Below are 16,307 nucleotides of genomic sequence, written 5' to 3' on the forward strand. Positions count from 1 at the left end.
AGGAAGAATTCAGGTAAGAATAGGCTGTACAATTACTAACCAATGTCAGGGGTAATTCTTTTAAGGTCAGAAAAACAACATTTGAAATAAAACTGTTATACAGAAAATGCAGCTTGTTTTCACAAGCAATTCTGATATGTACCATCCACTCTATTCTTAAAATCATCACTGCTTTTGCTGCTATTCTACATGTGGTTTAATATGCTCAAAAAAACGTTACATTTCATATGTCTTCTCAAAATACAACTTGAGGTGGGAATAGTTTTATAAAATTTCATTTGTCTGTTTAAATTATTCATGTATGGAAAATCGTAATTCATAAGTAATTTTTCAGATGCTATTTTTAATGCTGTGGCAGCTGAAAAGCAGCTTTGTGTTGAGTCTGCAAGCTCGGTATGTAGTTAATTCTCGGTGATAAATATGTGCTTTGCTTTTTGAAGGCAATGGATGACTTGAAAATAAAGCCATAGAAGTATGAAGATGCTGAAATGCACATGCAAAATATGCTTCTGATTATTCTGATCATAAGCTTATATGAATGTTAAACACGTCGCAATTTGTTTATGCAATCACCCTCAGCTGTCTGTGATAATGTGCACCTACTTAGGTGTAGAGCTTTATATGAGTAAAAGCAGTTTCCAAAGTGCTGAGAGGCATTGAAAAACTTGGCTAGGAAATTGGAGTTTCGGTAAATTCAGTCTGAAAGTGAAAGGAACTAAAAAATAATAAAAAAAAAAAATTTCTGCAAGGTCGCAGCCAAATATTTTGTTGTATGTCTTTATAACTTCTAGAAGGTTGCTTTGCAATCTACATATATGCATTATATGAAATACTCCTTTTTGAGGGGATGAACATTGCTTGACAGTTGTTTCCTGAACAGTAACTATAATAATTTTTCATATGTTAGAGTATTTATTAAAAATTTCTGATAATTATTAAAATATCTATAATTCACTAAAACTAGAAAATATCACAGTGGTAAGCGACCAAGACTTGTCTAGCTTATAGTCTGCCTGACTCAAGGACACCTAGGGTGTCTTGTCCTGGGTCAGCACCCACAGCAGAAACCCTGAGCAAGAGCAATCCTGTGGCACCTTACTTTTTTACTGCTGCGAATTTTACCTCATTAAATAGCATTACTGCTTTTAGTGTAGAGATTGCAATTCAAACTGAGAACTCCCTACCCGGGCAATCCTCCTTATTCGTGTTACAGGTGGGTGGGAGAGCTACTTGAAATTGTGACTCATATTCTTGTGTGGTTTTAATTACTATTGGAAGAATAAAACCAGCAGACAATAATACAGAGATAAGAAAATTATCTGACTCCGAAGTTTCAGACAGGCTGGTAATCTTTGGCTGCCTCCAGGGGTGCTGGCCTGATGGAACAAGCTTTTCATCAGAAATAAACATCCCATGCCACAGGTATCTTTAAAGAAATGGTGCAAATGAGGAAAAAAAGTGAGGGACAACTCCCCAGAGCACAAAATCCCTCTCAACCTCTGTAAACATCTAGGTGGTTTTACATTTTCAAATGAGCACGTGTGAATCATAAAAGAGCTACCATTAAGGAACTCTATTGTTTTCAAAGACAGCTCCTTTTCAATTTTAAACTCAGCTTAACTACTGTTTAAGTGACATTGTTACTCACAATCAACAGTAACAGCTAGATGCTCCTCAGTTTAAGCTTCTTCACCAGTTCATTGAAATCTGCTCACTTTCTATACAATTGTATTTTTAATGAAAAAAATTGTGTCACTGGGTACTCCTCTACAAAATCCCTTCTATGTTTATTTCTGATGTAACCCTTCTTGCTATTCTTTATATCTACAAGAAAAATTCCAGGATTAATATAAAATAACCTAAAAGATTATTTTAAAGAATCATTGAATCCTTCAGGTTGAAAAAGACCTTTGAGTTCATTGAGCCATTTACCCAAACTGCCCAGTTCACGACTAAGCCATGTCCCTAAGTGCCACATCTACACAGCTTTTGAATACCTCCAGGGAGTGTGACTCAACCACTTCCCTGAGCAGCCTGTTCCATTGCTTGACAACCCTTTCAGTGAAGAAATTTTTCCTAATATACAATTAAAACCCCCTCTGGTGCAATTTGAGCCCATTTGCTCTTGTGCTGTCGCTTGTTACTTTGGTAATTCAGTGGCTCTACTTTTCTTGTAATCACGTAGAAGGTAACTAATATTTTTTTTTGCCTCTACTTCTTCCTCCTTCTTAGAAAAGTAAAGAGTAAACCTGCAAAGAGGAGTTTCCTAGGGATTGTAGACCTCTAACTAAACTTCACTGCTTGGCAGAGAAAACCTCTCAGGGGCTGACATTCCAGATTAATGTTAGTTAAGACACAGAGTCCACCACTTCACCCGGAATCATTAGTACTGCAGAAGTTTACAGCTTATTTGTCAGCCTCAACTGAGTTCACACTTAACAATAAGAAAGCGTAAAGACCAAATTTGTCTACTTGCTCCAGCAAGAAATTCTGACACCAGAAGCAGAAACTGTTATTAACAAGTAAAAAATAAGATGTCACTAGAAAAGAGTTCTGTTCTTGTTACTTACAATTGATTTTGCTATTGTTATCCAAGGGAACCAATTACCTGTGTTCTGCTTGATAAACGCACCTACTTAGGAGCTGATGTTTAATGTCTCAATATTTCATCTCTTCAGGATCAAAAGCTGTTCCCACACCAGCTTCTTTGAGCACCTTGCTCTTCCTTGGCAAGGATGCTGTTGTTCTTTCTTTTTTTCTCTCATTGCTTTTTCTTCCTAACCTGCTATTCTGTCCAAGTGTGGCACTTGAGGCTTTGAATTTTTTCTGAGGTTCCTCTAAGTCAACGGTCTTATCCTATTTATTAGCTTAAAGTATGTTACAATGTTCTGTAGAGCATAAAAATCACCAGTCATACAGAAGTTGGGTCAGTTTTGAAGTTCTCATTGAGAAATTGCACCTGAACAGGATGGATGATAGATAACAACCCCACCTTTGGCTGAAGAACTCACATTGCCATGGCACACCCACTCATGTAAATTCCTTTTGTCACATGAAGACTTGCCCTGATTTCTAGCTTATTTTTAATATGAGATAAAAGCCAACATTTTGTTTTTATCAGCTACCTACCATAGTCATGCCATTTATATTGTCCTGGCACACTATATGGTGTTGAAAGACCACTTCTCATCGCAGCAAGGGAACAAAAAAATGCACCTAAATCCACTTCTAGAGGTAAAAAGTGCCTCCAGTTACAGGAGCAATAACTACCTTTTGCATAAAAATTGTTGCCACTCTTAAAACTTCCTATTGCCATTGAAACTTTGCACCTTAAAATCAGGTTTGTTCAAAGCATTTCTTGAAGCTCTGGAGAGGAATCCAGTGTCTCAGAGTCTCCAACTTCCATTCTGCAAGAAGTAACGTTTATCTAGTTCACAGGGAGCACTATATCAGTGCGTGGGATAAAGTTCACAGTTATGGTTCCTCTGCCTTGAAATTGTGACAAATGAGTATTACTGTCCTGCTAAAGGATATCATAATTATCTGAAGCTGATGCACTCTTTCTAGAGTGAATCTGACATTTCTCCACCTGCTTACAGACCTTCCAAACACTGTTTACTTCACTGAAAAGTGTACTTCAGACTTTGTAAGGTTGTGGCAAAGCTGCTGGTAACTTTTAAGTACATGTGCCTCAGGAGAGAAAGCTAGAGGTATGTTCTACAGGAAACACTATTTTTACTTTAAAGAGCAACAATTATTAAAAAAAAAAAATAAAAAAGAAAGAAAGAAGAGAGAGAGAGAGGGAAGGATCCTGCAGAGAAATTAGTTTTCCAAATAGTTTGAATGGCACTGGTGTTGGAAAGAAAGAGGAGGGGGATTTATTCCTTTATTCTGGATCTGGCAGGAAGCAACTTAGTGAAGTTGTAGGAGGGAAGAGAAGTTTAAAAAACAACAACAACAACAACAAACCACAAAAAACAAACTTGAATTCAGAGAGCATCATTAAAAAGAAAACCAGCAATGCCAGCCATGTTGGTGGTGCAGTGGATTCTTGTGAGGCAGCAGCAGTTCTAGTAAAAGCTACACAAACACCATCCTACCTGCAGCTGTACCATCTTCTGACACATCAGTGGAAGTTTCAGGTGCCGTGGCAGCAGCTGTGGTGAAAGGACCATAAGGATCAACAACATGCCCTGTTGGACCAAAAGAAACTAAGGAGGTAAAAGTGAGGAAGCAACCGATGGAAAAATGTAGGTCCCAGTGCTCAGCTGAAGCAAAGCAGAAGACAAACTGCCATCCTGTGCCATCTAAGCTTGTTATTGATATAAGCAGAACACATTTACTCCCGCATTCCTGTCCAAGGACAAGAGGCTCATAGCTCATGGAAATAAAGTATTCAGGCTTTGAAGCTGAAAGCTCCCTGGAGACAGACACAACTGCTAAGAACAACTCTGCCTTCTCACGGGACCTTGGGCTTGCTGCTATAGGGTGTCCAGCATAGAGGAAGCCACAGAGGCAGCACAGCAGCTTCCATCAGGTCCAGGAAAACAGCATGAAACAGGGTACAGCTCTGACTCTACCACAGCCAACACTAACAGCCCAAAAGGAAGAAAGAGCACTACAGACAGAGAAGCTAACCCAAAGCAGAGCAGGGAGATCCCACCTGCACCAGGGTGGAGGCCTCTGGTAGCTTGCTGCGCTGTCTCCGTTGTTTTCTGTATTTGAAACAAAGTCAGGTCAACAAACTGCCACTCACTGATGTGGCTGTAGCACCTGTAGTTCCAAGCATCCACTCTGATCTGCTTATACTGGCTTTCACTAGTGAAATAAAAAGCAGGTTCAATTTCACCTCAAACTTACTCTCTTTCTGCAGTTGTCACAGTTTTTGTAATTCTTAATGTGCCTCTTTCAAGAGACACTTCCATTACTGTGTTCTTCAGATAACATACAAAGGGAAGGAATCTGTATTCTATGTTGGACTACATTAGCATGGTCATATCCTGAGAGAAAGCAAAATAATTGGCAAAACATCTATCTCTAATTACTTTTAAAAAATGTTATTGTTTTTGTGTTGCACTGAGAAGTGCAACACATGGTATGTAGAAAAATACTTGAGACAGAGCTTGATGCCAAAGAACAAAACAGCAGAATAGAAAAAAAAATTAGGAAAAAAATTACAAATCTAGTTCCTCTTGAAACTCTTTGATATGGCATAAGCCTGCAACACTTCTCTTGTATTCAAAATTAAATTCCTTAAGATCTACTAGATTTGTTTTCTTTTGAGTCTTTCCTGAGTGCTTCTACTATCTTAGATCAAATGGTACATTAACATATTCCAGTTATTGCCCTACGCTGTTTTTACACTACAACCAAGACAATCTGAAACACTGGATTCAGATACTTGCAAAACTCGTTTTCTTATTGAGTACCTGTCCTACATTCATTACTTCTGAATATAGTCCTATATATCTTAGGGGACCAAAAGACTGAATGGATTTTTAGGTTGGGTACTTAAAATGCACAGCTTATCTTCATCACTTTCCATGGATATATCCAAGTATTACCTGTGAACAAAATACCTGTTGTATTCCTGTTGTACTTATTTCAGTGTCTAGTCTCCTACCATATAATTGAAAGCAAGAGTTCAGCAGAGCTGCAGAAGAGCCTGAGACTTCCCCATAAGATTTCTGTTTGAAGAGCAATAAATTGCTCCTTTCCTGAGGAAAGACCCCTTTTTATCATCACAGAATTTAATGACATAGACTACACAGGAACTTTGATGAGAAGTAGAATCTTCCGGGCAGGATCTGCAGGTCTGGAGCTTAGTGATACTCAGTTTGAATCCAGAAATATATTGCCTGTTATATGCATCACCAGATAGCTGTATGAAATTCTCAACAGGAGCACAAGTGGGATCACCAAATGATTTTATTATGATGCTGCATTTAAAAACATATTTGAGGAATACCTCTACTGAGCTTGCTAGTCATACTAGAACATACAAGGTTTTAAGATAAAACAAGTCCCTTTGACTATAAAGCTCAACAAAGCCCTTCAAGCTTCAAAAGGAGACAGTTTACATTTCTCAGAACAGGTCAGTCATTCCAGTGATTTCATGCTGCAAGCAGTATTCTGGAATGCTCTCCATTCCCTGTTAATGATGTTGTTAACATTCAATAACATCATTCTAGCTTCACGGATCTTCTCTGGAGTCTAGATGAAAGTAAACAGTCAAGTCAAAAGACCTCCTATGCAATGAGAGGAAAGTAGCAAGCATGATGATGAATGCAATTTGGAAAGTGGAGTTATGTGATTCAAATAATGGCGTGCTATAATCATCCAAAATAATACATAGATGTATGTTATTTGCTTTTCATAAAATAAGTACTTTTTAAAAAGGAGAACAAAATCACTCCTACCTAGTATTTCTGAGGTTAAAAAAAATGACAAAAAGCCCCATAGGATTTCTTTTTCTCTGCCCAAATTAAGCTGGAGGATGCAACGTACATGAGGATGTTCATAAGCTTCCTGAAACTTTGCATTGCCTTGGTGGCACACCTCCATCTGGAAATACCAGCTACCAGTCTGTCAAAGTAGGTGGTGACAGACTGAAACACTTGCGCTGTTTGCAGGCAGCTCCTGCTCATGAGGGAAGTCTCACTGCTGCTCAAACCCTGCCTTCCTTGCGTTGTCCCCTCTCTAGAGGACAACTCCTCAACAGTCCTCAGCTGCTCCCTGCAGCCTGTAAGCGTGTACCCCACAAACCGGGAATGGTCACTGAACAAGCTCCTTTTCCCCCGAGGACAGACCGGCACCAAGAGCACTGGCTGCTGTTCTGCAGGAGCAGGTTGGGATCAGCCCCATACGGCACGATTTTGTCAAACCCCGATGCCCTCAGCTGCTCCACTCAGTGTGGGTTGATGCCATCGAGACACGGCGCCTCCGCGCCGTTCAGGCTGGGAACGGCCGCTCTCCCCCGCACTGAGCCCTCGATCGTGGGCAGGATTTAGGGTTTTCCTCTGGTGACTGACCCACAGCCGCCGACTTCCAAAGGCCTCAGCACCTTCTCCCAAGCAGGCCCGCGCTGCCCCGAGAGGACGAGCGCTGCGCAGCCCCGCCAGCACCGGGGGCAGACACAATCCCAAGCATCGCGGGCCGGGGCTGTCCCCTCCTCCCATCCCGCCTCAGGAGCGGGAGGAAGTCCCGGCCGGGGCCGCCCTCGGGCGAGAAGGAGCGCGAGGGCCGGCAGCGGCGGCGCGGCCGCCATTGCCCCGCGCGGGGCGGGCCCGGCGTGCGCATCGCCCCGGCAACCGGGGGCGGGCCCCGCGGCCACGGCGAGGGAGGCGGTGGCGACCGCGCTGACGTCCGGGGGAAGCTGAGCAATAACAGCGGCGACGCGGGCCCGGGTGCGCCTGCGCGGGCTGCGGGGCTGCTTCTATTTATGTGGGGGGGCGCCAAGATGGCGGGGGCGGCGAGGAGAACGTAGGGGGCAGCTCCGACCGGGCGGCGGAGCGGGGAGGAGGGGAGAGGGAGGAGCCGGGGCCGGTGGGAGGGAGCGCAGAGAGCGGTGTCACCGAACGCGTGAGGCGGGGGCCGGCGGACGGCGGGCGGGGGGTGGCGGCGGCGGAGGAGGAGGATGGCGGAGCCGCGCCGGGTGCCGTTCATCAGCCTGTCACCCGTGCGGCGCCGCGAGGGCGAGAGCCCGGCGCTGGAGCGGGAGCCGGCGGGCCGCGACCCGGAGCCGCCGCCGGCGGGCCGCGAGGCTCCGCCGCCGGAGCCGCCACCGAACGAGCCACCCCGCGACAGCACCGCCCGTCCGGAGCCGCCCCGCGACCCCGGCCGGCCCGAGCAGCCGCCGCAGCGGGAGCCCCCCCGGCCCGAGCCCCCACCGCTGCCGCCGCCACCGCCGCGCCAGAGCGGACGGCAGGAGCCGCCGCCACCGCGGGAGGCGCTCCCGCTCCGCCAGACGGTCCGCCTGGAGGTGGTGCTGAAGGACCCCACCGAGGAGGGCTGCGTGGAGTTCAGCTACCCGGAGCTGCTGCTGTGCGGGGACTCGAGGGTACGGGACCTCCCCTTCCCCTTTTTCCCCTCCCCTGCTGCTGGCACGGGCCCCGCCGCGCATCATCCTCCTCCACCTCCCGGCTGCGGGCGGCCCCGGCCTCGACCGTGTTATCGGTCACCCCGTGCTGCTCGGGGGTGGTCCCGGCCCGGCGGGAGGGGCGGCGTCCTGGAGGGAAGTCCGGCGTCCTCGCCGCCGCTGCGGGCTCCTCCTGGTGCTGAGGCTGCGCCTGTGCCCGTGGGGGAAGGGGAGGCTTCGCACTTGTCGTCCCTGAGCTGGCCGAGGTCTCCTGGTCTTTGCTGCGGGCTTAGGCGGGGGAGCGCCTCTGTCTTGTGCCCTGCTTACCCCGGCTCCCCTCCCCGCCGCTCCCCTTCCCTGCTCGGTGAGCAGTGCTGTTGCATCCTCCCTTCCCGGAAGCTTTTTTTCCGGCAAGAAGGAAACTGTAACTATGCCAATCTGTGATCAGGGTTGTCTCCAGGCTGTGTGCAGGTAAATGAAGAGTTATTAGCCCAGCTCTGCTACGAGCCTTGAGAAGCTGTGAAGTGAGCATTAGCAGACTTGGAGAGGAGTTTCTGCAGTCTTGGAGGTGATGGGCATAAACGAGAGTTAATGTTGAAACACTAACCTCACCTCTAACTGTTAAGAACTTAATTCAAGAAAAGAAAGTACTCTCCTTTTCTCTTATCCACCCAAAGAAAATGTTTGGTGCTTGAGCTACTTTGTTTATTAAGGAGCAAAACTTGTGTAGGCAGATTTAAGAAGCAAGCAGCGTTAGCCAATCAACAGGACCCAGTGTTCCAAGTAGGAAGGAGAGACAGGAGAGACGCATGTCCTTAAGCTGGTTACATTTGAGCCACTTGTTCTTAGTGAGTTGAGGATACTAGTGAAGTTACACTTGATTTAAATAGTTGTGACTCCTTTTAATTCCAGTACAGAATTTTAGAGGAAGTTTGCTTCATAGTGGAAAAGGTAAGGGGCAAGTAAGTAGCTACTACTGAGAAGTTCTGTGGTAGATCTGGTAATAAAAGTAAACCTTAGATACGAGTATTGATACTACCATGGCATTTTTACATCCAGCACAAACTTGGGAGTGGTTAAAACTTATGTTTTATGAATCAGAGTATGGGTGGTGAGGATGCCGTAACTATACTTGGCATCCTGCTCAGTTTTTTTCTGTAGTAGGAGGGATGTACACACTGGATTGTGTTCAAATGTAGAAGACAGAAAAATCGGTGACTGATTTTAATCCCGCTTGTGATCTTGTGATGCAAGTTAAAAGGTTTCTTCTGTTCATCCTGTCCTACAGCTGTTGTGGGCAAACAGTGCCAGTTACGACTCCTCTGAATTAGCGTAGCATAATCGTGCTACTCTGTGAAGTGCAATCTTTCTGAGCAGTTTTTGTATGAAGGTGAAAATTGTGTTGGTGATAGAAGTGGTTCAGTACGTGGAGACTGACTTTTCCCTTTGGCAGTTCCCAGTTCCATAACTGCCTTTTTTTCTGTAGGTTGCCAGTATCTTAATCAGAATCAGGGGAAAATGGCTTTTTCTGATGTAGTTCTGATGCATGTCTGTGTAATTCTGTGTCTTCTGGGGCTAGGGGGAGAGCATTGATTTGGGAGATTTTGTTACAATTGGGATCAGAGACTGCTTTTAAGGTAGAGCTGGTGATAGAAATGCTTTGTAAGAAACTGTGTATGTTTCTCAGCTCTGTAGAGTCTATATTGAAATGAATGGATCATAGTGGCCTGTTGGTTGCTGGACTGTGTGGAACAATCAGCTGATTATATAAAGCAGTGTCATAAATTATAGTCTTTTTAAGTCATTGATGTTTAAAAACTGATGCATACTTGGCCTATCAGTTTAATTTCTTGCTTGCTATATGAAGAAGCTGGTAGAGCTACCCTAATGTGGGAGGGAAGACTTAAAATCTTGAGATTTGCTCTTTCCAAGTACATAGTACCTAGTTGGCAGTTAATGTTGTGGGCTTAAGTGGAGTTTTAGATTTTCAAATTTATTGTGTTAGTAGTGCTTCAGTTTAAAATGTACAGGTCATATAAACTTTATTTTTGCCATGCAACTTCTTGTAACGTGAAGATTGATTTGGTTTTCTGAAAGCTATTGTTGACTTCTCCCTTATAAGAAGTTGCTCAACTTTCTTATAACATTTCCCCTTAAAGTTTAACATTACAAACTCAGGAGCTTGTCTTTCTGTCTTGTAGCATTGCTTGGAACTGAAGCAAACAAGAAAGGTTCTCCAGAGTCAGGCTGTTCCAGGAAGGCAGGGATGGGTGCTCAGGAATAACTTCAAACATTGCTTTAGTAGGTCTCTTAATGGAATGATAGAAAGTCTCCAAACTGAATTGACAGTGCAACTTCTATTTTTTTTTTCTTATTCCAAATTTGAGTTCTTATCCTGAATCAGAAGCTAGAGTGGGAATGTTTGTTTTACAAACCTGTGCTGTCCTTGTCCTTCTTTTTTGCCTTGATAAAGAGAACATCCTTTGATAGGGTTGTTTGTAGAGTTCATCTTTTGGTAGGAATTATTTATGTAAAGTTTTTGGATGCAAGTAATAAGTTAGTGTGGTTGACGAGTTCATTTACCTTTTAAATGCTGATGGAAGTCAAAGCGTGCTCTCGATTCTGTTGGTGTAACTGAGGCTTGGTGCATAAAACCTAAGTGAAAGTGGATGAACCAGGAGCCCAAGTTGGCTTCTCTCAAGCAGGCTGTAAAGGTGCTGAAGTAGTAATGCCTTAGTCTGAGAGTTGTCCATTGCTCAGAAACAGGCAAGACTAAAATTTGCTTGAAGTTGAGTTTGCAGTAGTGCTTAACTAATCAAATTGATAGTCAGCTACAGCTTTGAGAATTTGGTGGAGGGAGGTAGGTTAACACTTAAGTACTAAATTTTACTTGATCTTTGGCCTTAACCTTGTCTCATTTCACAATTAAAAAAAGCCACATATGTCTAGCAGATGATGTGGAATAGGTCTTCCCACCTAAAAGTAGAGTAAACAGTGTTTCATGAATTGAGCAGTATTTGATATTTAATTATACCTGCAGAAAATATGTGACTTTAACCCATGTTTCAGGACTAACTATAGCCTCTATTAATTTCTTCTCTAAGTACTCAGTCTAGAAAATATATGACAATTATGTGGTGGTTGCATTTTTGCTTGCCTTCCTTATTATATTGGTTTTGATACTATTGAGCTGCTTTGGTCACCATGTAGTTAATATACTAGCTTTTCACACTGTGAAGTTGCTTTTCTGAACTTAGTGTTACTTTTTGTTCTTAGTCTATTATAAATCTTCATTTACTCATTGATGAGTGGTCCATGTGCAGTAAAGTTAGTTGCCATCCATAAAGTTCTGTAAAATGGAACTCCATTCTAGTATATTTTAGCATCCAAGTACCTTCCCCCCTTACAGCAGTTACTGTATTTTATGTGAGCTCTAATTTGAAGGAGGCAGCCCTGTTTTCTGCTGTAACTGTAACTTATTTAATAAAAATCACTATGTTCATTGACTTTGTGTCAGGGAAAACCCCTTTCTATTAAAAAAAAAAGGGGGTACTTCCTGCTTATTTGTATAGCTAGGATATTAAATCTCTGTTGTCCTTGTGGCTAACATAGTGGCGGTCTTCTGTAATTTATGCTATGATCACTGAAATTACTATTGCACTGGTTTTTTTCTTTAGATAAAAAAGTTATTATAGTTATGGTTATATCGTAATGAGGTTTTTTTTTTGGTCTTCTGGCTGCTTCCCTGCTGGTCAGTCTACCAGGTGCATCCAGTCTGTTGTATCTAGAAGGACCACAACACCTAAGATGCACCAGTGGAAGCAGAAGTGAAAAGGAGTTGTATTTAGAGAGTTCTTTTTCTTTGAACCTCAAATGGCTAATAATTCTCTCTAATGCTTACACTTGCAGTTGAGGTTGTAATGGAATGCTTGGGAAAATACAAATCTCAATATTTCTCTTTTCTATTGGTGTTTTCATCAGAAGCAAAGTAACTGAATGATAATTGAATGAGTCAAATTAATTTTTATAGACCAAAATAAGCATTTGGACACAGTATATATTCTAGCTACTTAGTCATCAGAGCATTATTTATTGACATAATAGTTTTTATCAGATGCACTCTGTATTTCTTATGGAATGAATATGTATCTTCTGCTTTTTTCAGAAGAAATCAATTCACTTGGAAGATCCGTTTAATGATGAACAACGTGAGCGACATGAAGTAGAAATGCTTGCCAAGAAGTTTGAGGCAAAATACGTGAGTTACTGTGCTTTGTTAAAATACACAAATATTTAATAGTGATAACTTCTGATGCTGTAGAGGTCTTGACATCACAGGGTTGTTTTTTTCCTGATTAAGGTTGCTGAGGTAGTGTCAAATGACTTCTGTACATTTCAGAGGTGACTGTCTCACTGTATTTCATTTAAGCACCTTGAAGCTGCCACAAGCTTATCAGACAAGTCTGCTAAATAGATTTGTCTATAGATGTTATAGCTTGTGAAGCTATTCTTGGAAAAGCTTCCTGTATAAATACAACTGATAGATACAGGTCGATATTCATGCTAAATACTGTGCTGGAGGAAAGAATTATGTAATGCTGTTGTGCACTATTGAACAGTTCTTCTGTTTGGGCTAAATACTGGTGAATCTTGATGAATTTCTGACTAGTTTGGAATGCTTCCATAGGAAGTTATTTGTTGAATAGTAAGACATTGGTCGATGAATTTCTTGTAGCTGATAGCTGCCTAAAGATACTCTGCTGAGTCCTGAAAGTGTGGTGTGAATGACTTGAACAAAGCTAACTAGTAACATAAAGAGGCTTACATTAGTAAATGAAGGTAGAAACCAGAAAATGTTGACAAAAACCACACCCAAACAGGTCTTTAAGAATTCATATGGGTAGGGTTGGGTGATTAATTCTGAGCTGGCAATCAAAGCTCATCATCATGCTGAGGCATGCTGATATTCTGGATTACTAGTAGAGCACCTCAATAATAAAGAGAGGAAACAAGCAGTCATTTGTATCTTTTGCTATTAATACATATATTAAGATCTATCTTTTCTGATTCCTTTGTTATTTTTTATTTTTCTAGCAAAGGCAGATTTTTGAGTGGGCTATCTATACATTCTGTAGCAGTAATTACTATTTTGAGGCATGTTAACTGTAACACATAACAAACTCTTAAACTGAAAAAAAAAAATTTTTCGTCTTTTGGAGGGATTGACAGAACTCAATATAGGAAGTGAATTGAGAAGGCATTTCAGAATACTGTTTGCTTTTAATTTGAATGATAAGTAATTTTTGAATGTGAGAGAAAACTGTTTCAACTGTACTTTTTTAGAAAACTCATTTCCATAATACAAGGTAAGGACTTATGATGTCCTGAAACAAGTTGCTTAACTACAGTAGATGAAAGTCTATGTAAGCATGTAAAGCAATATATGTTAGGAGGGAGTGGTAGTGGAAGTAATCTATTTTTACATATACATTTATGCATACATCAAAGCTAAACATGTACATTTGTGGACAAAACGTTATTAGACTGAAGAAAATGAGTTCAATGTAGTCATAAAAAGGAGCAAATAGAAGCTTTTAACCATTAGAAAGCAGTAGGTAACAAAAATGTACAGTTTTCAACAGTTTAAATTCATGGTGCACTTGTATCTTGATTACTGCTTGCACTTCGGATTTTTTCCCTTTCATTCTCTGCCTTACCTTATGCCCCTCAACCCCACAAAAGGTGTAATGTCTTCTATATAAAGAACAACTTACTAGGTTAGAGCCACTAAGCGTGAAGGGTGCTGAAGGATTAAGATTTCTTGTGTTAGATATTCTCTGTCCTTTCTTTCTTCCAATATGAGAATCATCAGTCTTTACCTGCCATCCATACTCAGAGGAATTGCAGCTCTGTACACTGACCCAGTACAGCTGCTCCTTCTGACAACGTCCAACCATCTTCTGACTCCTGTGAGATGTTCACTCTGTGGCTTAAACTAGAGCAGGGATCCCATGTAGTAGATATCCTTTCTCCTCAAGTGAATGAGAGACTACTTGGTGCTGTTGCCAGTTGGAGTTAAGCCATGACACTCCTTAACAGTGTGAAAGCAATCACTGGTTGTACAAGAATGAAAAAAAAAAAAAACCAACCCAGCCCTCTATTTCTGATTTGCAGGAAGCACTATATCCTCCTTAAATTACTTAGGTATTACTTACCTATATCCATTTAAAATGGAGTCAGACAATGTTTTTTAATCATAGCATATGCAGCAGTACTTTGGAAAATTTAGTATGTGAAGAACAGTCTACCTTGAAGACTTCTTACTACTTTTCAGATAAATTCCAATTCTTACAATCGAATCAGTATATTATTTGATATATTTTCCAGATCCTAAGAAAAAGCCTATGAATAAATTTTTTTAAAGCAAGAATCATAATATACCATTTATTTACTTGATTATTCAACACTTTTTTGGAATTGCAGCACATTTTAAATACCAGCATAAAAGTCTGCTCCAAAGGGTTCCTGTTTTCACTGTTTTGTTTGCTGTTATTCTCTAGACAAAATCCAACACCACAACTGTTGTGAATACGATACTGAACTTCAGGCAGTATTGTACCCAGTGTAAGAATTTTTCTTGATCAAAGCAAAGATCCGTCTAATGGATGGTAGCATAGTCCTCTGACACTAGTGAAATCTTGTTCTTGAAAGTACAACCGAGCAAGTGTGCATTGATATTAGCTCACTGTGCCTGTCTGGCAATCTGTGTCTTAATTTCTCCCAAAGCCAAAGGCTGCATGTTTAACCTTTCTATAGCTTTCTGCCATTAATTTGCTGGATCGTTACTGGATTTTTGTGTTCCGTGGCACTGAGTACCATGATGGTGGTCATATAAAAACATACTTTGTGTTAAAACCTGGTGAGTTCACATGGTTCTCCATAGTTTCTGTATTGTAAGAAACAGTGAAATACATCCAGTTCTCCTGCGCACTGCATGGGATTTTGTGTCTGTCATCTGAATTCAGCCATTTTGTTCTCCAACTGTAGTGTCTTAACATTCTGTTATTGTATGGAAGCAGTGGTTTTTACCTTTTAACATCCTTGTTGGATTACTGTTCCCTTTTTTGTTCTAATTTCTTTTTTTAAATGAAAGGATATTAATGGTAGGGTGCCCTGATTTATCAGTGATACAATGACAACTTCTGGATTTTTTCTTCCGTTCCTTTTTTTTTTTCTCTTAAGTCCCAATTCTTACTTTTTTGACCACTTGTGACTGTAGATCAAATGTCATGAAACTGTGCATAGCAGCTCCAGTGCTTCCTGGATAACATAACAAATTTGGAGTATACTGTATTTTTTCTTGCTTGGGTTTTACTTCCTTTGTGTGAATTACCTTGCTTTTATTGATGCTGAATTCAGCTGACTACTTCCCATACTAAATTCAGAGCAACTGTGAGATCTTTCAGTGATTCTTGAGTTGTCTTTTTTCTTTACTATTCTCAGTAATTTGTCATCTTATACCCCTACTCTCCCCAAGCTGTTAACCCTCTCTGTTGCTTCTAAAGATGAATGGGAATATACATACCTTAGTGATTTCACTGACTGCTTTCTTTGCCAAAATGAAATACTTATTTCTGCCTTTTCTTTCCTAGTCTTAGATCAGGCATCAGTTTGAGTGGACCCTCCTTATTTCATGACTATTTCTTGTCTTTAAAGATCTTTGGACTTTTTTTACAGCACTTGAAGTACTACTTCTTTCTACCAAAATTCCTTCCTGCTCTGTAATGTATATTCTTGTGCTTGCTGGTTCTGTTGTTTATAATTTTTATTAACTTACCCAATGTAGAGACCAGGTTTACTGGTTTATAGATTCTACTGTGGCCCTTAAAAGATTCTTCAAATATTGCCATTGTATTTGCCACCCACCTTATAGTCCTGTTGGGCAAAGGTGATTTAAACCCAAGGTTACATGTCACAGTTAATTTGTTGAAGTCTTATTTGGCTTTTTTGAATACTTGCATGAGTCATATTTGCAGCTTTGGGAAGTACACATCTTAATCTTCTCTGGTACCATGACTGCTTATGTTCTGGGACTGAAAGGTTAGAGGAAAGCTTCAGTAGTAAAACTTCCTTGAACTGCTGTATAGTAATCATAGAATCATAGGATAACCATTACTGCAAAAGGATTTTAGACTCACAAACAAGGATGTTGATAGTTACTTGGGCCTAG

General features: G+C 41.4%; 1 protein-coding gene across 1 annotated transcript in view; it reads left to right on the forward strand.

Annotated features, from left to right (window-relative positions):
- Positions 1 to 7,467: 7,467 nt before the first annotated feature.
- The window catches only part of UBN2 (ubinuclein 2), a 54,425-nt gene continuing 45,585 nt past the window's right edge, over positions 7,468 to 16,307 (forward strand). Inside the window, exons 1-2 of the mRNA XM_050325280.1 lie at positions 7,468 to 8,059; positions 12,243 to 12,335. Of these exons, the coding sequence (XP_050181237.1) occupies positions 7,637 to 8,059; positions 12,243 to 12,335 (516 nt within the window). The 5' untranslated portion in view covers positions 7,468 to 7,636. The remainder of the gene's footprint in view (positions 8,060 to 12,242; positions 12,336 to 16,307) is intronic.

Source organism: Myiozetetes cayanensis, unplaced genomic scaffold (genome assembly GCF_022539395.1).
Source record: "Myiozetetes cayanensis isolate MyiCay16 unplaced genomic scaffold, myiCay2020 scf3, whole genome shotgun sequence".
NCBI classification, from domain to species: domain Eukaryota; kingdom Metazoa; phylum Chordata; class Aves; order Passeriformes; family Tyrannidae; genus Myiozetetes; species Myiozetetes cayanensis.